Consider the following 26,565-nt stretch of genomic DNA (forward strand, 5'->3'; position numbering starts at 1 on the left):
CTTCGCACCAAAAATAAAAAAAAGCTCATAGGTTAAGTCTAGCCTGTAAGTTAAGTCTGTGAATATAATCGATTAATCGTATCGAGATTGATATAAAGATTGTTACAAATTTTTTACACGGACGCAAACGTCGCGTCGTGGTTCTAGATAGAACGAATGAATATATTTGCATAAAGCGCAGGTGCACGCAAGCACGCGTCGTGCGTAGTAGTTTATAGCTGTAGATATCGGTTTTTCAGTTCGGTTTTCAAAAGGGACGAGCGATCTGCGTTCCATAAGCTGCGAAACAACGTGATCTAGCGAGCAAATAACTTACAATTAGTGAATTAATTAGCAATAATTCTCTATTCGAATTAAAAAAAAAAAAAAGAAAACAAACGTCATGCAACGACAAATCAATTTGTTTGTTGTAGAAATTGTTTCATAAGATACGAATTTCATTTCAAAAATTTCAGTGTATACGAGTAAAACGAGAGAGAGAAAAAGGCGGGAAAGTACCGTGCAATTTGAAAATACATAGCTATAATATTATAAAATTCAAACATATAATAGCTACTTTAAAATTGCACACATTACACACATCTGATTTAAACAGAAATGAATTCTAATAGTTTTCTACAAACTATACAGCGAACTCGTTAAATGTGAATGTAAATTTTTTTCTTACTTCCTTACGCTAAATTCGTTTCTAAAATTTCGTCCATATTTCGTGAAACAGTTTGTACAAGTGAAAAATTCGCGAATTAATCTTGAAATTCTTCAAAGGTACCTAACGAAAATTTAGTATTACTAGATTAAATATGTTCAGTAATATTACGAATGATCTAATTTTCTAGAATATTTATTACACAAGTTGAGTAGTTTTACTTATCGTAACGATATCTTACTCTACTTTTAAGTCTCGTTAGCGTTACGTGGATCGGGAATATTAGCGAGTTACGCGGTTGTTTCGAAGCGTACGGAAACTTACGTCGCGAGCCTGTGCATCTAGAATGGTTGTGAATCCTTGAAACTCGGCCTTACTCTAGGCGTCCAGCAGGTTGGCATGATTCGTCGCCTCGCAACGAGTATGCGAATGTATCCAACACGGAGCCTGTGTTTCGGCACTCATTCCCCACTCGAAGCTTGCTAATCGATTTCCATAAAGCGCGAGCGAGCGAGCGACCGATCGATCGACGGATCGCGAGAGCGTGCCGTTCAAATTAGCGTCGTCGAACGATAACAAAGCGGAATCTTCTCTCTTGCGCCTTTCTGTGTCACGTGAAACTTTTGCTCAAAACGCTCGACTCACGAGACGATGAGGTTATGTAATCGAATGAATCAACGTAAAGAAAAGAGAAAAGAAAGAAAGAAAGAGGAGAAGAAAGAAAACGAAAAATAAGAAATTAACAAAAATTGTGGATGTTTTTCGAACAGGATTCGAGACACCGATTTAGCTGCTAGGTGTAATTTAATGACAAAAAAAAAAAAAAAAAAATACAATTTGTGAAAGTCGAACCCATCGAATGGATCGACAAACGAGAGAGAGAACGTTATTTAGCCTTCGATCGAAGTTAATCGTTTTCTAGACCACGAAACACTTCGATTATTGAATCGTACTTTAGACGTCATTGTGCTTGATCAACGTATACACGCGAGTGACGAGAATAATCGTATCGAGCGGCCTCTTTGTCATGGACGATTGTTTACCGGAAGTTCACGAGAGAAGGGCTCGTCCGTCTACAAGCACTTCCATATCTCTCATATCAGATCGGTTTAGTGCCAATTCGTTAGTCGATTAGAGAGCCTCGCGAGTGATCATCGGAGTTAAACGTACATAACATACATATTTAAATAGAATCATCGGTCGCGGGAGAAGACGTCGATGCAAATTAGATAGATCATTACGAAATTCTAGGGAAACAAGATTATTGTACTAAAAGTGATAATTGAGGGAGTCGTTTCATTCGTGAAGGACTGAAAAGATTGAAAGAAGAAGAAGAAAAAAAAGAACAAGTAAATAAATAAATAAATAAATAAATAAATGAAGATAATAATAATAAACGTTAACCAATTGTTCAAATTGAATCTCGCGGATTTTGTCGCGGCAACGGCGAAATCAGGTGTAAAACGAAGAAGAAGAAGAAAAAAGCGAAAGAAAATTGCGTTACACGGTTACAGATTAGAAAGCGGCGATTAATTGTAAAGTCTCTATTTCTATTAATACTTATGTATAATACGCTCTATCGCATGTTACTTGATTATTCTAATGTACCTGCACCTACTATAGTTAAGCTTCTACCGTCGATTTTCCTTTATATTTGTTCTCTCGCCCCCCCCCCCCCATTTTCATTTCCTCCAATTTCTTCTCCGATAAACTTCTTTCTCTAGTTTTCAGAAGTTCTTCGATCATTTCTCCATCTCTCTCTCCTCTTTCCTCGCTCTTTCTATCTTAATTCTAATTGTTCTTTACCCTACTGACGATCTAATACGATACGATGAAAAAACGAAGGACAACTCTTCGAGAAGAAGAAAGCTACACTCCAGAATTTTAAACTTCACCGAAGACAAAAAGGAAAAGTAAAGAGCAACAACAACATATTTGTCCACCGCTTCGTGCATACCATTGTAAGTCTTGAATACATTGTACATAATATATTATATATATAACGTACTCGTTCTGCGATACTAACGGACTATTGTAAATAAAAGATTGTACGATTTCGTTTGAAATATACAGGAACACGTTTTCTGTTAAATACACTCCCATCTATTCATTCGAAATTCTACCTTACAACCTTCCTTCAGTTGCTAATTTTTTCTTCTCTTTGAACAAGATATTCGACGTTGCAGCGTCGCGATAAAGAAACTGATACAAACTTTTTCCGCAAATCAAACATTCGCTGCTTTATGTAAAGAGAGCATCGGTGTTTCGATAGCAATCTAACGATAGCAATCACCCGACAAGCTTTTAAGCTCCGATATCTATTCCACGCCGAATCTTCGCCGGGCTTTCGAAAATATTGTATCGCCGTAATAAAATCTGGAATGAGCAAGAAGTTTATCCTTCACAGCGGAGACATTTCAGGGAAAAATGCAAATGACGAGAAATGTAATTTTCATAATTTTCAAAGTGCCTCGTTGGTGAAACATTCACGTACAAGATTTTTTATTTTTAGGTCGTCAAGCACTTGTATTTACTTTATCGAATAGTTGAACGTTGAAGTTTGATCTAACTTTATACAAGAAAGTTAAAGTTCGCATTGGTGAAGTGCTGTTTAGAGGGTGCAGAAACTTCGACAAACATTTAAGCCGCGTTAAACAGCTCAAACTGTCGTAAAATTACGATGCAGGCCAGCTGACGAATTTTCAAATTGTTTCACGCTCCGTGGAATTGCGCCGGAAAATGAGAAACATACTAACGAGAGAAAATTACAGCGCAGCCTACGTAGAACAATGAGGTGCGACAATTACGCGAAACGCTATGTTCAAACTGTACACATTACTGTTCACTTCTACAGTACACATTATGCGTACAATAGGAATAATTGGGTGCATTGACCAAGATATTTGAAAGTTCTCGATTGAGCAAATTTTGACAATTCTACTCCTGCGCATCGAACTCTAATTATACGCGAAAATAATTGATCAATCGAAGTATTTCAAATTCAACAACCACCCATAAAGCCCCTCAAACTTATATCCAACACTAAAAGAAATTCCAGGCGATACTTATTCGCGTAACAAGATAGCTTCAGAACTTTAAAAGTAAACTCCCTAACTCAATATCCAGGATCGTCCAATAATAAGATTTCAGGTATGACGATCGCAGCTTAATTGAATAACTTCCAACAGGTTAATATACAAACTACACAACACAGAAACCAACGAATACCTACTACCACCCACCTATCAAACTTCAAGCTTAATCAACTCAATCGGTGCAATTATCAAATCTACCTAATATCGAAAAAAAGCGCAACTCTCTCGATTCCCCATGTGGAAAGTCCACAAACGGTTTGTGATCGAAGAGATGTGACACGTCGAGCGAATCCAAGTTCGCGTGTAAAAAGCAGAGGTCAGCGTTGACCTGTTCGTCTCTAATTAATCAGCTTTTCCACGCGAAGTCGTATCCGCGAGGGCGAAACAGTCGTAGGCGGTTTGGAGGCGCGTACGGAGCCAACGGAGCGGGTCTGGCCTGACCATACGTGAACACCGACTGCTCGCCCCCATAGACGTGGAGGTTTCACGGTGCTTCAGGGCGCAAGCTCGGCATGGGGGAGCCTGCGAGCCATACACTCGTCGGGCAGCCTTGTTTTCAAACAGTCGTCCGGATTGCGTGGGTGCTTCGCGGTCGTTCGACACCGTACAGAATAGGGGAGTTCTCGTTCTCCTCGCTGATGTCAACGCACCACGGGAAGCAATGACATCGAAAAAGATGGATGGAAATGAAAACGCGGACAGCGTGTGCCGTTATTGACCGGATTTATTTCATCTGCGTTCAAAAGTAACCACAGCCGGTGCTCGTGGAGAGAATCGCGCCTACCATCGATACATACGTATATCGGTGATCGTGGAATATCGAAGTGCGATTGCGTTCCGACGTGGAACTTGGAAAACTCCGGTGAATTTCAGTGAAACTCGCGACGACTCTCTGTGGTTGCTATTTTATGCTGAAGATCTACCTCTGGTGACCGGTGAATCGTGACGATACGAAGAAGATTTCAGGTAGAATTTCATTTTAATTGTGATCGATACTTTCTTTAAGTAGTTGCAATTTGAAAAGAGAAGAGATCGACTTTTTAAGATAAAAAGAAAAGTGATATTCAGTTGATTGACTGTACGAAGATACCGGTGACATTTAGCGGAACACTTGGTAGACTTGAAGGCGAAAGACGTGGCTTGTATTGCGAACGCGTTTTATAGTGTTTGCATAGCGTTTCCTCGAAGACCCGTCGCTGTACGGGAACATTGTAAAATTCGACGTTTGTCGAATCGAAATGTCGTTCTTTCTGTAGTGCCTTCAAAATTTCGCGTATTTCCCGCGATTTCAATGTTAACTTTTAATTTAACGTATCTTGTAACCGGAAAATTCATGAATATTTAAAACACAAGAATTAATTACTTTAATATTGCTACACTTTCTTCGAGTCAAGTTTATTTCAGTAATTGCAATTTATCGCTATTACGAAACGTCCCTCTCAAACTCGAGGAAACAGAATAACTACTTTGTCCACAGAATGTCAGAGAGAGCACCATTAAATTCAGATCGACGATGGTTATACCTACCGTAGTGAATATATCATGGTTATTCGTATGCTAACATCGATTCGTCCACTCTTCGAATTCTCTTTGAGCAGCAACTTAAGCACCGTCAGATCGTCCCCGTCGTGAGAACTTTCAAGAAACCCTATAACGGCCGCGTTTTACTACAGCCTGAAAGTTTCCCCGAATCGATAGGTATTATTCTCGAATGGCTGTTAAGCGATCGTCCCTTACGCGATAATGGGATTACGAGTATCTAATTGCACGTCATCCGGCGGAGTGCACCTGTTTACACTAGCGCTGCACCTAATGAAGTTAAAACCCGGTAATTGCCTCAAGTGCGTTAAGCTTGATACGCGAATAGCACGAGGAAAAAGAAATCGATGGGGCTAACCTAGGAAGGTGACCAGAAAAAAGAGACTAAAAACGTTGGCACTCGAAAGACAGACGATGATTGATAATTGTTTACGATTGTACCATAAGTACATTTACCGATAATCACACTTTTTCCATATGACATCGTATCATAATGAAATTTCGAATGAAAATTCCTTCTTAAAATTTAACCCTTTCGTCGCTAGCGGAGATACACACACATGTCCCACTCGAGTAATCGAGGAAAAATTGCTTCCAATTTACCACCGGTAGATGAATAATAACTCCTTCGAAAGAATGATTCGATCATGGAAATGTTAACATAAAAAAGCTCGGAGCACTTGAACGTTCAAGTAATCACTCGAGCGATCAAGTTGTGAAAGGTGATAAATCCGACATTTCATATTACACGACCTAATAGCTTGCTTTTAAATCATGAATATTCCTCGTGACATTTGTCGTTCAGCTACGCCCCCTCGTCCTTTCTTCCCAAGAAAATGAATCGATAATTTCCAAGACTTTTTGGATATCGTAAGGATTCGCGGGATCAGTTGAAAGTCGATTCTCTGAGAAGCCACCAGGTCATCGCGATACGATTCCTCGACGAAGGGTTGTGTGCAAAGGGGTAGGAGTAGTTCCTAACGAAGTCGTTCAATCGATACAAAGTTTCCGAGGTTTGTGCTCACGCTGGAAGAGAACTCGTTCGTGCCCCCCCCTTGAAACGAACTTTCCCTTTTCCGGCGCTCGATTTTCACAGACGAACGATTTTTCGACGATTCACCGGAAGAGACGCTCGCGCGTTTCGAGTACAACGTTTGATCGCATGTCACTCTTCGAACCTTATGTAAAATCAGCCACGTTACATAACCGGGAAATCGATGTTCCACGTGACCTTTCATAGTCCAGGTGATATCGTTTAATCAAGGACAAACTTTTCTACTTTGTGAAGAGGTACTTTAGGATCGGATCGATTTACCGTAGGGTATTCTTCGACGGAAGTGAGCAATTTCGAGTATTTGGTTGGGTAGAATTTTCGAAACGTTCCCAGAAACTTTCGAATCAAGGAAACACGACGACGACTGGTGTTCTCGCGAGAAGAATGTTCGCACACACTCGTTCGGCCGAGAAACACCTGTTGTAAAGCAAACTGGAGCTTGGAAAATTCAACAGCCGGGGGCAACTTCCGCTGAGAATAATTTATAGCCGACCGGAAAGTAAATTAAATTACATCCTTAACAGATTCTCCTCCGCTCGTTTCTCGGTTCTGTCACGTGAAAGTAATGACCCGATCGGCACGAATAGCTGCTTCCGTCGCTTCACTGGACGTGAAAATTGACACTGTTAGTAAGGCAACGTTTCCTCGAGACCGCAGCGAACTAGCTAATAAACTGTAGTAAATCATCGAACTTAGTGTGACGAGCTTGAAACGAAAGAAACATCTATTTTTCAAACTCTCACAACTGATTAGAGACACATACTTCGTTTCCTATTAGATACGCGATCTAATAAATCAATTTATTCGTGTTTATCGAGAAGGTCCGTTTCGATCGAAACGATCAATTAATCAATCGCGTTTCCCTTTTACAGAAAAGCAGCCGTCGTAAACAACGATCGTTCTCGTGCGACACGAAACTCCGTTACACACGATGAACTCTGAGAAAATATAGCCCGATGACAAATCGTGTTTCCTCGTAGCGGGGACAATTTGAGTGAGCCGAGAAATCGTCGGGCTCGAAGCGGAACCGAAATTGATGAGAAGCGGACTCACATTAATCCCTTCAGAAATTACCGTTTCGAGGACGGTTTCACCGGGTGAAAGAAGGTCCAGCGATCCAATTGGTTGCCGTCGCGATGGGACGGAAGCACAAGCGTCGCCTGATACCGGAACAGGATCGCAGGATTTGCGGCAGTATCTGCTTCTGTCAGTTCACCATTGTTATCAGCTGCGTGGCGTTAGTTTATCTAAGCGTGGCAATCTACATGCCGTCCCACAGGTAAACGACAAGGCTGCATCGATTAATTGACCAAGGCCGATAGTAATTAAGTTACGACTCGTCTGGCCTTAATTTCCTTGGAGGATCTATAACCTGCAGCGTATCACCGCGCCTTTAACCGACTCCGTTCGCACGTTCCGGTTGTTTGTCAGACGAGAAAGATTAGGATCTTTAATGCCACTTTTCTTTTCCATATTTACAATTAATTTTACATTGCACGTTATCGTAATCACCGAAAGCACACGAGCTCTTATCGCTTGTTTATCGAGAGACGTACGAAGCAATATTGAGAAAAAACAATATCATTGCAGAATGTTTTCATTCGTGAACAAAAATATGATTTATCGATTCAAATTGTTCGTCGTAAAGATCTCGTCGAGTATATGGACTAGCGAAGGTCGACGCAATTCGTAAGAAGGATTTGTCGCCCGATAACATGGAAATGAAATGGACGTACTTATGTTTTAAATTTAACGTTCTTGTTTCTTTTTTTAAATATCTTCTAATCGCTCGAACATAAACAAGCGATATTAATGCAATATCAACAAATTCATCACCGCGAATACGCGGAATATCGAGTTCCGTCATGCGAAATTCAAACCTCTCTCGGCGAAATATTAATGAAGCCGACGCAATTAATTTCCAGAGCCTTTCACGCGGGGATCGATCCGGATCCAGTAATGTGCCAAACCATTGATACCACCTCAGCTAATAATTGCGCTTGGGCAAGCTGCGGGGAGTGGTGCTTAACAAGAACCACAGGATTCTGTCCTCAGATCCACGCAACCGTAAGAAGAAACGGCACGGACGTTGTATTCGAGAATTGCACAAAATTCAGCAGCATTGCTTGCCCGCAGGTACGTTAGAATTATTCCGTGATACTCGATGAATCTTATAATATTCCAAATATCTATCAAAACCCATCATCCTTCCTCTGATTTAATTTCTCAAGAAAATCGAGAGAAAACAAGTTCTCTGATTGGAGAATTTTTTACTAACTCTATAAACAGTATTTTCACGAGTTCTTTTAAATTTATCAAGAGAAAAATATGTGTATTGCATGAAAAAATAAATTCAGAACGATGTTTCATCGGTAGGAGTGTTTTAAAGTTTATAAGTGGAATAAGACAGCGTTTGGTCAGACGCATTTTAGGACCAAAGTAAACCGCTCTCTTAACCCATAACGCGATACCGTAATATCAAAAAGTACTTGCAGTAGAAGTTCCGGAAGCTGACAGAAACTGCAAACGTATCTAGAAACTTCGCAAAAATTCTATCCCCGATAGGTAACTTTCTCAAACTCTCGTCCATCCTCCCAGAAAACGTATGCAATTCTCACGTATACAGTGGCAGCTAAATCCACTTTCCGGAACCAATTTTGCTAAATCGAACCGACACATTCACGATTGGTGTAACAACGAGAGACCGATTTGTTGAAACACATCTGTTACTTTTTAACTCGTAAACTCGTTGTGCATCAGGCGAACGTTGCTTGAATTTGTCAGGATTCGACGATATTAGTTTCTCCATCTGCTACACACGCCCACGTATAATATTTTCCCGCGTTTCTCCGTACAGGTGTAACCGACAAACAGGCAAATGGGTTTCCGGGCAGACACACACCGTTTCTTCTCCCGCGAGAGAAAGACGCAGCGCGAAATAAATTGATCGCGAATAACTGTGAAACTATGCTTCCCGCGGGGAAACGTGCAGAAAAATACGTTTCACAGATCAGCGAGAAGTTAAGTGATAAGCGCGATAGATTTCGCCGTAGACAACAATTTTCCATTACTCCGCTCGCTGGAATCGACGTCTCGCCTGCTCTTTCACTTCGGTACCATAACACCGTCGGACGTATTTCCATCTCCCTTTCCCTCTTCTCTACCCTAGTAATTATGAAATCGCAATTACGTTATCTGGCTTGTATCGAGCGTCGCGGTACGACCTCTATTCTTTCGCTGTTCCGCCAACCTACAATACACCGGAAGCGATCAAATTGCACGCGATAAGGAAACCCTAAACGGTAGCCACCAGGTATACACCCACCATTATCGGCGCTGGCTCGACTTTCAGAAATTCATTTCCCTCCTGTCAACTTCGTGGTCGATTTCTTTTTCACCAATCGTCGTTGTATTATTCGGATCGTTGCCATTGGTACCTCGGATTCACCAGGAGCAGGTATAATAATTTATAGGATGGGTGATCGTTTTAGAGCATTGTTTCATCGAGTCCTCGTATTTCCGGCACACAGAAAATCGATCGACGATACGGCTAAAAGGCGAGCCTCGTTTTTAATTAACCCGACTACAGGTGGTTCAATGAACGTTGCTTTAACGAAGTTAACCGAGGAAAATCTAGTTACTACGAGGAAAGGATACTGGAAGGAAGAGAGAGAGTTCGTTTTAACGCGTTGCTGGCGCGTTTTACGGTCGCAACTCTCCCCGTTAATACAGTCGAACGCGAAAGGGTTGGTTGAAAAAGGGGAAAAAACGTTATTGCACGAGGATAGATCGAGAAAATAGCCTGTGAAGAGTACTCTCGGTGGTGAAAAAAAGAAAAAGAAGAAAAAGATCATCCTGGTAGATAGGACGAGCGTGCAAAAAGGGAGAATAGCCTCTCTGGAACGAACCGACAGATGAAGTTAATCATTGTACCGACTCGAAACGCAATTACTTAGCTTTCTCGGTCACACACGTGACAAACGTGCCACGAGCTACGTTCGACGGAAGTTTTTCAACAAGACCAAGTCCCTGAAGCGCGCGAAGCATAAGCGATATTACCGAGTTATGCTAATGTAATGAACGTAGACCGTCGGTGGGTTACTTTGATGCGCTAACCTCGTTACCTTGCTACGTAACGCTTCCGATCGGGTTCGTCGTCTCGAATTACTTTCTAATGGCTTGTGTCCTACTCGGCTGCCACACCTTTTATCGATCATCTTAGCTTCACGCATCGTGATTTTAAATCGAGTGCTTTGCACAGATTCGTTCCGATTGTTCGCCGGCGACAAAAAAGGTGCGAATGAAAATTCGTTCTATTCTCTCGCGTGATTCTGCGCCAACAGAAGATCGATAGATATTGAATTCTGTGAAAAATTTTTCGGGGGTTGAAAGATTCGAAGAGGTAGTTGAGATTTGAAAACGTTCAACAATTGTTCGTTCTTCGTTGCCGCTTTTTACGTATATAAACGTCGATCTTACAGGGAGAATTTGTTTCGTTCATTGGTGAACACGTCTCGAACGTGACAGAAAGTAATGAAGCTAATCTAGAAATAGACGTCAATCATACTGAATTTCTGCCCACGAGGAAAGCATGTCAGACAGCGGAATATAAATGACTCCCGTGGGAGCGTCCTCGAAAATAGGAAAGAATGCGATATTGCGTGACTGTTATTTCGTTGGATCGAGTAGCTAACAGTATCTTCGAAAATATTGTACTTTTACTTAACCAATTAATTACTAGAAATTTACGAGTATCCTACGTTCGTCGTGTAATTTCGAAAAGATTTCCTCGTTTCTTCAACTTGTGTAATATCCAAACACTGTAATCAAGTTTGTCAAAGTAGTTTTCAACGATGAATTTTGATATGTCGAGTATCTCTACAATTTCCCACATGGTTTCAGAATGGTTCAGAGTGTGAAGCGTTTCGGATAGGAAAATTTCCTGCGCTAAATTTGCATACGCTATCGTTCACAGTATCTCCTCACTGCACGCAGCACATATTTCTTTTCTTGTTTGTCCTGTATTTTCACCCTTACGATAGCCATACAGCATAATACGTCGAAAATGCGTCTCACTTTCTTCGATTTTAACTCTACGCTGAATACAATAAACAAAATTAATTATACTTTTATTTTCAAACGACTCATCTACTTTCACACTTGATTTTTATTCGCGATATATTTACTCCCGTATCGCTATGCAAACGAACGAAAACACAACTCGACAACACGAAAATCCACTCAATCTATCTCTTCTTTTCCTCCAGCACGCAACTCGTACAAATGAAATTGACTAAAATTCAATTCAGATTCAACGAAAATCCACTCAATCTATCTCTTCTTTTCCTCCAGCACGCAACTCGTACAAATGAAATTGATCATTTCGCTCTAGGTGAATATGGCTTCTCTGAAGAAATACAATTGCAACAACGGCAGCGAGTGCAGCATGCTTTCGGGGGTGTTCAACTGCAGCCTTGGCCACTGTGCCAACATAAGCGAGCTGATGTTATGTCATCACAAGGCCGACGGTATTGTCGTCGACAGCGAGAGGGACAACATGAAGCTGAACGGCTTCTTCAGCTGTCAGAATTCCAGATGCACGAAAATCAAGAGCCCCTTCAGCTGCGATCGTTATTGCCCGAAGATCTCCACGTCAGATGTAAACGTGTTCCTCATGCAAGACGACAACGTCATCACAGCGAAATGCGAACGCGGCCTAGCCCTGAACAAAGCGAATGGAAATCTGCCTGGCACCAGACTGACCACGCCTGTGAAACTTTGGGACGATCAAAATGGGAGCATCGTTGCCAGCTGTATAGCGGTAAACAAAGAAAGAGACTTGATAAAGTGAGTACTCGTTTGTTAATTAATCTTCGATCAACTGATAACGATCCTATCTGTAGTATCCTTTTGACGAATGTGAAATTTTAGAAGATACGAATTTTTTAAGTAGGACTTCAAGTAGCATACTTTATCAGTTTCACTGGATAATTGGAAGTTAGAAGATGAACTTTTTTTTAATTAACGCCTACTACAGTGAAGAATTCTGTAAAGCAAGGTAAAGCGTTTTCGAAGGATTAGCCAGTTTCGCAACTTGTAAAATATCCGTATAGGAGGGATATCGGTGAAACTTAAGTAGCCGTCGTAAAACAAATTTCAAACGGTCCCTTTAATTTTATTACTACCCTGGCGTAAAAAGTATCTATAAATGACCTCGTACCTTCAGCCGATGGATTCATGAAAAACGAATTTAAAGTCCGGCGAAGTTCATTTCTAGAACGCTTTTATTGAATATTACCATAAATTTCCCTTCTTCGCCTGTAACTTCGACATACTCCAGAAACTCTCTTCTCCCGGTTAACCTGCAGTAACGAAATTAAACCGAAAACGTGAAGAAAATCCCATCGTGGTGAGAGTTGGAAGCTAGTTTAAATCGTTCTCGAGACAAACAGCAATTACCAGACGGTCTGAATGAGCGCGTAACTTCGAGTTCAAATAACAGTGAATCAAACTGTTGCACAGTGTCGTGCCGCTCGTGCAGTCAATATCCATTAATGACGTCAACCCATCGCGACAGCTAAGATCACGAATACAAATCCAGTGGGAGGGTCGTGTAACGCCTCCGAGTGTACACTCGAGAGCTGTCTGGCGACGTAATTAAGATGTCAGAGAGCAAGCATTCACGTATATCTGTATTATTGGCTTGAATGGGTTCGATGTGTCGGCCTAGAACGATTCAGCTGGTCACGAGACACGGTGGAGGAAAGAGGAAGAGGTTAGAGAAGTCCGACGCGGTTGGTCACGTCGATTTGGGGTCAACGATTCCCACTGAGTAAATGGACCGAGGTACTCCTTCATTCTCTGCCCTCGTGTATTTCCTTTCTTTCAACCTGGACGATTCGGAGGTTCTTTTATTTAGGAAAAAATGAGCTTCCAGATAAGAGGAGAATAGGATACACAATGGAGTGGCGAAGAGCTGTCTAACATAAAATTGCTCAACCGTGCCTTCAACCCACACGAAACACACGGCCAATTTTCATCCCTTCTCCTATCTTCAATCCCCGTTTCTCTTAGAAAGGAACTGGAAATCCTTCGAATTGAAATTCTTTGAGCGTGAAACACGCAATCGCGTCACTATGAATTACGCTATAATTCGTATTCTATTTGCCGGCAATCGGGATTCGCGCACCAATTTGCATCAATGAACCTAGGCGTCGACGTTTAAATCATTTGTGAGAGTTAATCTGTGCGAAATTCTCGATAATAGGATCTGAGAGAAACTTTTGCTAGCTAATCTAGCTTGACCGATATAATTACGCTCTCGTATCAATTGCTTCTTATCTCGGACACGTGGCCTTTCCATATATTCTACTGTTGAGAGCGTACGAGACGCCGATAAGGGTATTACCATGGCAACCATTGATCCTGCAGTTCTGTTCACCGATTCACCCCTATCACCGAGTTTTTCTAGCCGACGTGTTTCCTGCGCGTTTCTTTTATTTCGATACTCCGTCCGTTTGCTGTCCCCCTTTCTTCGATTTTGTTACGTCCGCGAACGCTTCGAATGGGAGCATGAGCGAGCGTAACAGCCGCGACGCGACGGCCAGCAACGGGGAAAAGTTTTTTCGCGAAACACCAGTGAGAAATGGTCGTTCCTAAGGCTGTGTATTCAAGCGTCCGCGGTGAGAGAACCGAGATTTGCCTGAAAATGTGTTTACGAAAGAACATTTTATCGATACGAGTAGAGGGGACCTTGGGTTATCCTTGGAAAGTTATCCCATCTTGATAACCATTCGTTGCGGGGACAAAAATGTGGATGAAATTGTCAATCACACGGAGCGAAAAAGCTTCGTTACGGGGATACAATAAAAATGGCTAAAGCTGGATTGCAAAAATGACAGAAGACTTTGTATTCAGAAATTGTATTTTGTAATTGAATATTTTAAAAAAATATAGTTTTGCAGCAGATTGGGGCAATTGTGTTTCACGAGTTCAAAGGTGAACTTAGTAAAGCTAAGATAAGACGAATAAATGATCGATTAGGAGAAGGAAGTTTTTATTTTGATTAAATAAAATAGCGAATAGACGAAAAATATTTTCATTCAAACTTCCCTATGCGAAATAGTAATTTCATATGCAGCAACCTAATACATTAGAAATAAAATAAATGTCACAAAATGTTAATTCCCTTTTCCCTCAATTTTTACTAAAACAAGTTGTCACGTTTATGATACCAATGTTCCAACCTAATATCTTAGAAATAAAATAAATGTCACAATATGTTAATTCTTCTTTCCCCTCAATTTTACTACAGCAAGTTGTCATTTTTACGATACTAAACTGCAGAAGAAATTCGCGAAAACGTCGTAAACGCCATTTAATAAATCATGTTCTGGCTTCTGTTTTACAGGACGCACGATTGCGTAAACGGTACCTTGTTAAAGGATATCCCGGTGCCTGAACCGCACATCAATTTTACGACCTTTCTGAATATATACGAGAAGAGCTTGCAGTATCCGTTGGACCCAACAAACGCCTACGTGCCAGAACAACGATCGCTCACGATCTACAATAGTTCTCGGCTGTTTATCAACCTCGAAGGTTGCGTCAACACACTGAAGGGAGAATGTAAAGATTTCCTTGCCAGTCATGGCCGCGACGGCGACAATCAGACGGCGCAGAGTAGATACCCCTGTTACTACAACAAGGTACGCTATTTCATGCAATGCTTTATTTCTTCCATCTAAAACACACACACACCTACTTTTCCAACTTCTTCACAAAAATCTTTCTTCCTCTTTAAAAAAATAACAATTTCACAAATTTTCTATATCGCCGGGATTTTTTAAATACCTGTTGCTTCCCAAGCTTATTCTCAGCACAACTCTCCCCCTATTGTTGGAGAATACTTTTTCACCTATAGCGCTACATTTTCATTTTACGAACAGTATCGTATCTGAGAAGCATTCCATTAACGAGGCAGAAAATGTACTCTCTTACCGTGGTACAACCTTTTCGCAAAATAAAGGATGTTCCGTGGAGAAGCTTGACGAAAGGAGGAGGAAGCGAAATGTTTCCAAGTTGGCAGCCAAGGTGGTTACAACGAAATAATTTAATTAGAAAAAGAACCGGTGCGCTTTTAACTTCGTCTAATCAGCTCTCTAATTCAATCAGACTGCTCACGCCGGGGTGTGTTTTATTTTATTCCAAGTTCGAGAGGATCTGCATCAATCGGGACGAAACTTTACGGAAGGAATATTGCGTTACGCAAGGTTGCAAAGGAATTACCGAGAATTTTCTTCGAATTAAACTTTCTGAATGAATAGCAACAATGCGAAAGAAGGGACAAAACCTCCTTTGAACGTTTGAACGAGAGCGTGGATAGAGGTGTTGCGTAATTGCTGCTTCGTTTTATTCCACGCTAGACACGGGGATTTAATAAGTAATTCAAGTGAAAGTCGGTCTTATTCAACTCTAACAATGTGTTTTTCATTTTATCAGAATGAGAAAAAGAAAAAAGAAAGAAACATCACCCTCGCGGACCGTTGTTCGTTTTTCCTTAATTGGATCTTCAAGCGGAATTATTTCCGTAACGAAGAGTGTCGCGGCGGCGGCAGTTCCTAACGATCGGTTGGTTCACTCGTCTTTTGCTTTCACGAATTAAATTACAGAGTCCGACGAGACGAGTTGCATTCAATTATTTCTCCTCTTTTTTCTCTCTCTCTCTCCTCTCAGTCGCGTTTTCAGTACAGTTTCAGGTAAACTTCGAATTATACTGTAAAATGTTCCGTCGGTGTATACGCGTGCACAGTTGCGGAATTTTCAATGGAGAACCGTGAAAGTGGATCGCGAGCACATATTTTATTCATCGGCATGTTTCACGCATGATTCCATCGTCGGAACAATTTCAGGCAACGAGTGCAAACATTTTCGTCGTTGCTAACCGTGGGGCGATTACTAATGCAACACGGGGAATGGGTAATAGGAAATAAATTGGAAACAACGTCACGAAATTATGCGAATCTGGAGCTGATGTAATATATAATTGGCGAGCATAAAGATTGCTTCCGCGAACGAGGTTCGTATTAATTATGATTTTACTGGGGAAAATACAGTTTCAGCAGTTTTAGCAGTTTCAAAATATTTAATAATATTTCTCTACATAAATGTCTATTAAATTTTGTTATCAAACTAAGAAATATTTTCGTAATCTATGTAGGAACTCAAAATTAAAATAATATCAAATTCATGGAACGAACAATATAATTTCTCAATAAGATGTTATTTAAATACGTGAAAGTTCTTCCCCTTTTTTCACCAATTCCGTGTTTTTTCTGTAATATCTAAAGAGGGAATTCCAAGGTACCAATGAAATGTAATAGGTACAGCTAAATTGGACTTTTCCCTGTGAACAATGCTTTCCTTTCGGGGGAGAGCTAGGACTAACACAAAGAATCCAGAGAGAAACAAAGAGAATTCTACGAGGTGGCTCTTTTATTTCTCATCAAGTACGTGTGTCGCTAGTAATTTACATTCTAAATGTCTAAAGAAGCAGTAATATCTTCGCTTTTGTACTCTCAAGATATAATACTTTTTCACCGGTTTTAATAGCTTGTTAATACAGAGAGAGAGAGAGTACATCCAGGAAATTAGACGAAAGCTACGAAGCACACGGAGCAACTAAACACAGAACCTTTGACGTGTCATTTTACTCTATAAACATACGTAATTAGAGAGCTCATACCACCTGGATCTATTTACCATTGGCATTCATCTAAAGCTTCAATTTGCACATTTGAACTAATAAGAACCTTTGAAGCAAAAATAACTGCTACGTGTATTTACGTTGCCTCTATTTAATTATCCGAAGGCCACATTTGCAGAAAATTGTTACTTGATTTATGAATGAACACGTATCGAACAGGGTATTGAATTATTCGATCTAGTTCACCGAACCTCTAGTATACACTGCCATTCATAAGTATTTGGCCATTCACTATTTGTACCTTTTGATACGAAGAACCTTTCAAATATTCTTCCTTCTATTAATCCTACAAATTCTAACCAGTTGGAAGAATTAATTCCAAATTTTCATAAGGTTCAATTTAATTTCAATTCAAAGCAAATAAGCATGGTCACTTAACGCAATTGCTCTTTGATGCAAAAATAGATTATCAACAGCATACACAAGTTGTTTTACGAAAAAAATTAAAATTTAATTTTCAACCCTTCCTTAACGATCGATTCATTGATTTTTAATTATTTCCTAGGCATAAGTTTCCCATTTATTTATAACACTGTAACTTACATTGTTTGCCATAGAATAGGACAGCGGAACGCGGAAAGTGAAAGAAAATTAAGCAAAATTGCACTTTTCGGAGAATTAATGGTGCACGTGTAAAGGGTTAAGCTTCCCACAAATAATTTTCCATAAATTTCCAAATATATATCAGCAACAATGCACGCTGTCTTACGTAGGTATCCATTCATCCTAACCCCTCGCAATACTAAAACCACGACAATCACCTGCAAGCACAAACGAAAGGCTCAATTTCCCATTGATAATGTCACTTCCACGAACTTCGAGCGTTGTCGAAACAGATCACGCGCACCTTGTATTCGTACTTTCCATCCAATCAACAAACACCCGACGTACTTCCCGCCAGTTGTCGGTTTCTAACCCCTGCGATCGAACGGCATTTGTTCCAGAATGATTCATTCTTCGTCGTGGCACGTTTCGACCTGAACAAGACGCGTACGGAATTGCTGATCGCCATTATCGTGCCGTCCGGTCTGTTCGTTATCAGCCTGACCACCTTGGTCATCATAACGCGATCGGTTCAGGTCGGCGACGACGCGAAGATGCGTTGCAGATACTGTATCGACAAGCAGGAGGTCGAAGGAGAGGACGAAGGACTGGTCGAGGCGACACCGTCTTCTTCGCAAGGACAGATGAACGAGAACGAGATCAAGAGTATGGCACTTTAGCAGTTTAAGCCGCCAGGGACAAGCAGCGTGCTTCGTTACGAGAGGGTGCCATTGATCGACACCGACGAAGCCGAGGACTCTTTCTGAACGGGGACAAGACACACACTTTCAACTTGTGTTCTTGATCGATGTGTCACACGGAAGCGACGAGTTCGAGCCAACTTCTTGCCGCGTTTTTCGCGTGAAAACATAACGGCAGAGCGGAATCGATGGTGCGAGAACAGTATAGACTGTGTAACTCGTTCGGTGTTGCTCGATGGACGTCGTTCTCAGTAACAAAGATTCGCTACGTTCGTCGAAGGAACGAAATCTTACCTACACCTTGTGTAGACAATAAAAGAAAAGTGCGTGCAATCGAAGGAGAAACGAACTTCGAGTGTAAACTTGTCGTTAAATCTTCAGCCGTACGCGCACTGTTCGCGAAGCTGACTGAACGAACGCTTTCCGCAAAACGAATCGTCGTTGTTTGCGATCGATCGATATATATTTTTGCAACGAAGTAAGTAGAACAGAGGAACGAGAGAAAAGAAAATTGCCACCGATTAGGTATGTTGTTGTTAAACTTACGCAGCTTTTGTGTCACGTGGTTGGATCTAGTTGTAGTGCGGCAGGGTTTGATTTCATTGTAACTAGTGACAAGGTTGAGAATAATAAACAAAAAGAAGAAGACTGACTGATTTTTCTGAGTACAATCGTTTTTATCTACACCAGATTTAATTACACGTTGAGGGGTGGGGAAAACAAACCAACCCGGCGTCGTTCAGTTCTATTGGAATACCGACGAATTGGCGGCAGCGCACAACAAATGTGTTCGAACTGTATATTTTTATTGTTTTCGATAGTGTTCGGTCCTCGTAGGAATTTACACTCTGTTCGATATAAACGGGGGGAGAAAAACAAGAGGGAAATTCTCGACGCAGCACAAATGTTTTTAATCGACGATCCTATTTCCACTTGTTGAGCTTGTTAGATTAAAACGGAGTCTTATGATTTGATGGATCTTTAAAGGTGGTCTTCCCTGCGGAACGAAGATGGAGATACGAGAAAAACGGAACATTTGAAAAAAGAAACAAAGTTTACCCAAATTAGGGGCCAAAGTAAAATTATCTAATCGAACCTATTGTATACAATCTATCTATATTTCGCATTTTATTATCACTGATGCCTTGAACAAATTTTTGCGACTAATCGAACTGAAACACTAACGTTCAATCTATGTATTAATATTGAAATGTTTCTATCTAAGAAAGTATCGTTTACTTCGCCTCGAGCCAGAGAAACCCTTCTCGAAATTTACGATCGTTGATCGAACCTGAAGGAGAAGAAAGTTCGAATTAAATGTTCAAAGTACCGTTTCGTAGATCCTCGATGTATACAAGATATTTCTAATCGTTGAAGAATGACCGTACACGTGATTAGTATTTATATTTGTACTTCCTGTGAAAGTGAAGTGAAAACGGCACCAAATCGCGCAACAATATCACTATTAATCGGTTAGTTGTACGAAAATTCATGTTATCTCGTGCGCCCGATGAATCCATGGCACGAATCAAAACGCCGCGATGCTTTCGATGTACAAAGTAGATTAGAGAATGAAATAAATAAAAAAATTATTCCGTAGAAGTTATCGGTTAAGTTTCAATTTTTCGAGCATAAACAGGCGAACCGATTTGACTTCGGTTCATCGCGAGTTTCGATCGTCAACGAACGTACACTTGTATTTCACACTTGCGGTGTTGTAAAGCAGAAAAGAGAAACAGGAAAAAATGTAGAATATAAACGAGTAGAGATTAAATATCGATTACCATTATTAGTCGTATCTCATCTTAAACGCTACAACTGCCTACGTATACATAATGGAATTATGGTACCGCTCGTTTACGATACTGAAAAATTTCAAATCTTAGCTGTGTGTGATAAATTTCAGATACAAGGTGTCTTTATTTTTAAACGATATTTAGAAAATTATTCATATTGTAACGTAGAGAGGTTTTCCTTTTGTATTTTAGTCGTAAATGAACGATGCCATTTTCTTTTCGCTAGGACGAAATTTCTTCTTCACGAGCAAATGTAAATATAACATGTGCATTGATTAAGAAGAAGAGTGGTAGCTGTGCAGATTAAACGTGTCACTCGATAAATGCTGCTTGAAACCTTTTCATTGTTACACGTGCTACGCGATATAATGAAAACTGATCGATCTGCTGTAATATGTTAATACTTCGTTTGAGCAGCAACATTCTGGACCATTTCACGTGTACCTCGATGGTACAGTGTTACCGTAACCATGTTTGTATCGAAAGAATCGATTTTCTTTTCTTTCGAGAAAATCTACTGGATCTCACGAACGATATAGATTGTAAGATAACGCACGATACGTAAAAAAAAGGTGTTTTTTCAAAATATGTAAAATATGCGAGAACCAGCAGTGTCGTACATTTTTCAGATTCATCATGCTCTATGTGCCTTCTTCCGTTTACGTTCGAAATCGATAAACTATAATCACTCGTGTCTTCGAAAAGCGTAACTCTTTCGCTACGAACGTGCACGAATGAAAAGTATTCTTACAATGAAATCTCCGGTAAATGTCACAGGGATCAATGAAACAGGAATTCGAATCGAGTAGAAATATGAAATTTCGAAGAAATGAGGTGAAACAAAAATTTCTTCGCAAGTACTACGCCGCTTTTAAAAATATCCAACAGCGAAAGGGTTAAGTGAATTACGTCTGAAGTGTAATAAATCCAAACCGAAAAGGATCTGTACTTATACGAACAAACAATATAAATATATATATATTTATGTTATATCCGTTTATCGTACGAATATATTTGTAATCGAAATAACGCAACTTACATGTTTCCTTTATAATAAAACTAATTGTTTACCAAATTTCCTCTTTCTCCTTTCACCTGACTATACTTCATTACGTAGTTCTCTCATATTTCTCCTTAAAGGTTAAATTCGCAAAGGTGAACGCGAGGTTTGCAAATGTCGCTACATATCGAGCAAATTGCGAGGGAAATGGCGCGTTTAAAACGATAAATTGCATTCTTTATTTCACCCACGTGAGGCCGTTATTAAAGAAACGATTCGTTATGCATCCTATCGGGAGGGGGAAAGAGCACACATTAACGTCGAATATGCAGACACGCGATGAAAATGCATTTCTGCGATGCGAGCAAACGGCGAACGGTGCAATTAAACAATTAATTTATACGTTCAATGGCAATTTATATTTGCACATTCGCGAGAACGCGTCGATATCGAAGCGTTGCACGTTCGGCTGAAATTTTCGGAAAACTGGAATTATCCATGTTTATTCGTTCGAATGTCAACAGCGTAATATATATATTACAGCTTGGAGCTTGTAATTTGTACACGTCTAGAAATGCAAAATATCGCATTTAAAAGTCGTCGATGGCAAAAGGTGTTCCTTGAATAAATTCGATCACAACTTCCGCTGGAATTTATCAGGAAATGTTAATGAATCCTGCGTACTAAATTACGTTCTGTAACTGGAATTCAAGCTTGCGTATAAATAAGTACTATTCTCCCGCTCTTTGGCTCGTGCATTCTTATCACGTACTCGTTCTCGTCGCGCGATTGTACGTAAAATATTTATTATCGTCGCTTGAAAAATTTGTCGTTCGTTCTATGTCTTTTTGTCTCGAGTGCAAATCGTTTTTTCGAATAAACGAAACCTTTGTGTATCGTGAAAAAGATTATGAAAATATTATTTAATGAAAATATTACATAAATAGACACGTGACAACTTTAAGGTAGAAAATTTTAAAGATAGAAATTAGAAATTTTAAAGGAATTTTGAAGATAGTTACGTGACAATTTTAAAGATAGAAATTAGAAGTTTCAAAGGAATTTTGAAGATATTTATGTGACAAATTTGCGAGACACAACAATCGCGTAATTTCATTCCGGGGAGAATATTTTAAAGGTGGCATAACCATTGATACCGCGGATGGAAAGAACGAAAGAACGGTATTACGGTGGATTGCGTGTCTTGCCGTACTTTGCGTCGAGGACACGTCTCAAAGAAGCTACACAATGAGAAAGAGTAGGGCGATCGCAAATTATGATATACGCTGGTCGGTAAATTTATTTCAATATTATCTTTGCACACTGACAACTGAATTTCTCTCGACTAATATTCCCCTCCGTAAAAAGATATCACAAAATTAATGTATCTTTATTAAACAAATTTTAATCGTGTTTGATAGTTCGTTAATTATCTCGATGAACGAGCGTTCCACTTTCAGCGTTTAAGGGGGTCTTCTAGTGTAACGAAGCGTTTTCTTTGCGTTATTTCAGAATTTTTTATGAGGAACTTATGAAAGTTACTGCAACCCTGTTTTTTTTTCTGCATACTTAGTAACATTTCGATTACACTTTCAATTTTTTTCGAAACAAAAAGATTAAAATTAACTGAAGTGGACCGCTTTGAAGCTGCTCTTGAAAAAGAGCGGTGCCCAAACGGTGTCCACTATTGGACGGTTTCTGATTATCTAAAACAAAATGTTCAAAAGGATTTCTTATTTGTATGTCCTCGGTTATAGCCGGTACCAGAATGAAAGAAAGATATTGTAAATTTAAAAAATAACGTCACTTAGAAACTGAGTTCTGACTTTCATACATTTTTTTCGACTTTATGGTGCTGTGAAAATTTAAAAAAAAAGAAATATTTTGAGACAATTGTGGTAGGGGCGATAGCCACATGTGTGCAGAAGTTGGCCTTAATTGGTGAAGTCGATCTTGAGATATCGTGGACATCATGATTGAAGTTTTGAGTGCAATTTAGATTCTCCCTTGATGTGTCACACTAAACGGGCTATAACTTCGTTATTTTATTGATTGGTGAAGTCGATCTTGAGATATCGTGGACACCATGATTGAAGTTTTGAGTGCAATTTAGATTCTCCCTTGATGTGTCACACTAAACGGGTTATAACTTCGTTATTTTATTGAATACAACTCTAAAGGAGTACATTCTTAAAGAGCTGTACTTTCGATATATGCAAAAAAATAAAAATCGATTTTTTCAAACCGTCACACTAGAAGACCCCCTTAACAAGACTCGACGGCCGAATTTAAAGTTAATTTCGATCCTATCAATCTAATGAAAAAGGAAACAAAATCGAATCCCATTGACAGTCATCTCCATTGAAAGTAGGTCGAGATCGAGTGCGTTCTCATTCACGAGTGTTAAATCAACGTGCGAACCAATTGAACAATTTTTGTTAACTTGCTCCGTTCGTTCTCTGATCAGAAATATTCTCCGTCTTCTTTCATCGTTAATGTAGAATTAACAACGTCTTTCCACGACCGACGAAGGAAAAGCGTCCTTAAACTAGGCAAAGTACAATCCTCCTTATGCAAAGGGTTGAAAGCACCAGATCGATACACTAATGCAATCAGACCTTGATGAAATCTACACACGTAGCTGCGCCCTAACGATTGCTCCAAACCGAAATTTCCTTTTAATAAACCGCCATTTGCGAGATTTGTAATTGTACAATTTTTAGCAAAGTGAAATTTCCGAATGTCTGAAATGCGAAATAATTTTGCAACGAATTCACGTGACGAGAATCGATACTTCGTGAAATACAACACCTAAATCAGTGTACTATAACAACAATGTAATTTGAACATGGTAATTCACGAGGTACCAAAATTTATCAGCGATGACACTTAAGTTACGTTAATTCGGGATCAATTTAGTCAAATATTTAGCACGACATAAATTTCCAATTGAATTGAATTTCAAATTAAAGAAATATTACCGAATAATTCTGTTTAGGTAAAAAGACCTTTAAATTACTCTAAGCCTATACATTAACGATAATTTTTGCGCTTATTTAACCGGAGCAGCTAAAAAATATTACTGAGTAATTCTGTGTAACTGAAACGGCCTTTAAATTATTTTAAATATACAAAGTAACCATCACTATTACGCTTATTTAATCAGAGCAGCTATTATTTTATTGAGAATTATTTTCTCCCACTTTCTATAGCAATAATGGTGTTAACGAGTTGAAAGAGCTTCCTTCCCGATAAGAATAGTTCACATGCCTGAAATAATAGTTTTCATTCTTCCCACCGCTTCTCATCCACAACTCTTTCATCTACCACAATCAAGGATTCTTGATTTCGCCGAGATACGAAGCAAGTTTCCGAGGTAATTTTTTAATATCGCTCTGCTACTATCTCAGCCCTTTCGCGACTATTCTACACGGAAGAAAATCACGTGGATTTGTTAAACGACGAGGGATTGCGTTTTCAGAACGTAATTTCACGAGTCCAGGATTCACGGTGTACTAATTTAAACGTTATCGCGTTAAATATCCAGCTCTCGATTCGCGGCTTTGTTAAAACCATTTCGAAAATTCCCACTGATTTTGTAACTGCAATTTTCCGTCACAATCTCGTTGGGAACGTTAATGAAGCGGCTTTGAAAAAATTCCCCTTTGAAAAGGTTTCGTAGGTGTGTAATTTATTTTATAGATAAAAAAAGATAGGAAAAAAGAACTTTTTCTTCGTTATCTGTCTAAATCGGAGAAAAACGTACTTAATAAAATACGCGACAGAAACTCACGCAGTACAGCTGACCTACAAATATCACTCCATCGGGGACCGATCGATCTAATTCGACGAATATATTTCTAAATAAAAAATTATTTCGTTGCAAAATTAATTATTTTTCTGGAATAATGCGATGCTCAGTCGCGACGAAAGTGAACGTACGAAGGGTGAAGAATTACCAGACAAATTCTATTATTGATAGGGCACTGTTGAATGCACCTCGTAACGTAAATGGAAATCACGCAATTATGGTTGTAGATCGATAACAGAAATAGAAGAATCGTTTGACGAGTTCGTTCAACTGGCACGAGTTTATTCCGCAAACATGGAACCTGTGTATTTTCTACGAAACTTTATTATTTAGAGTGTTTATTGAATTTTAATCGCACGTTGATTTACATCGTGGAATTTACACGAATGGAGGACATTTAAATTTGCATTAACAGCTTCTCGATTTATCGAAATGCGTATGAAGTTGGGGGGAAATATTTGTAAACTAATTCACGTCGAACTGGAAGAGCTGAACGATTTTGAATTTTATATTTTTCGGGAAATGTAATAATGGGAATATTTGTAAACAAATTCACGTCGAACTGAAAGAGCTCAACGATTTCGAAGTAATTTTATATTTTTGTGGAATGGGAATATTTGTAAACAAATTCAGGTCGAACTGAAAGAGCTCAACGATTTCGAAGTAATTTTATATTTTTATGCAAACGTAATAATAGGAATATTTAAAATTCATTAACGTTATAATGGTATACAAATAGGATAAAAAGTGAACAGATCAGATATCTAAGATCATGTGTTTTATATTCATTATTCTACGAGGTGTATCTGAAACGAATTAACCTACTTTAAAAAGGGCGTTCAGTGATGTTGATGATCGATAATAAAATAACACGTTATCCTATCTAAACGTGTAAATCAATACAGATTTGCCGTTTATACTATTTACTGGTATAGTAAACGGCAGGATAAAATATTTGCATAATTTTCTGCTCAATATACATCCGATGCCTTCTATATTTATCATGATTAATTAAGGGATATGTTCAGGTATAAATATTAGCGTTGACATGTAAATTTTTCATGGAAATCATTTATAGAATTGCACGCAATTGCAAATCGTTTGAAATGTTCCATATTCATACGATTAATCGTATGAAATAACGAGGACGAACGGTAAAAGAAACCGCTTATTAATCAGCAGTTGGAAAATGGATATCGCGTATTTTTAAAGCATATTCAGTATTAAAATTGTCATGCAAAATATGTGTATAAAGTAGCTTTCTTCTAAATACAAATATTTAATAGTTATTTAACGTATATACATCGTTATATTATTTAATTTTAGGATTCATGATTCATATTTACCATCTGTTGATAAACTAAGAAAATTTCATATGTTCTTTCATACGTAAAATTGTCAAAAATTCAAAAATATTGCAGGGAATAGATTAAAGGTTATTTTAACAAAATCTATGTTACAATATACATACTGTTTAAGTATTGAATTTTAACTACCAATAGAAATGGACATAAAAATTATAATTAAAAGTTTGATGTTATAGGCTAGCTAAATTTTTATTTTACCTTTAAATTACTTTAAAACTTTAATTTAGATGCAAATTGAAAATTACATA

General features: G+C 39.1%; 2 protein-coding genes across 2 annotated transcripts in view; one reads left to right on the forward strand and one right to left on the reverse strand.

The window, feature by feature from the left end:
- The window catches only part of LOC108576149 (UPF0769 protein C21orf59 homolog), a 93,427-nt gene that overhangs the window by 63,386 nt on the left and 3,476 nt on the right, over positions 1 to 26,565 (reverse strand). The window lies entirely within an intron of this gene.
- LOC108576148 lies at positions 7,471 to 18,322 on the forward strand. The gene is made up of 5 exons (XM_017939087.1): positions 7,471 to 7,613; positions 8,260 to 8,470; positions 11,727 to 12,181; positions 14,745 to 15,042; positions 18,044 to 18,322. Exons 1-5 carry the CDS (start codon positions 7,471 to 7,473, stop codon positions 18,320 to 18,322), a joined length of 1,386 nt encoding a protein of 461 aa, XP_017794576.1.

The sequence above is a fragment of the Habropoda laboriosa genome, unplaced genomic scaffold (assembly GCF_001263275.1).
Source record: "Habropoda laboriosa isolate 0110345459 unplaced genomic scaffold, ASM126327v1 scaffold333, whole genome shotgun sequence".
Taxonomy (NCBI): domain Eukaryota; kingdom Metazoa; phylum Arthropoda; class Insecta; order Hymenoptera; family Apidae; genus Habropoda; species Habropoda laboriosa.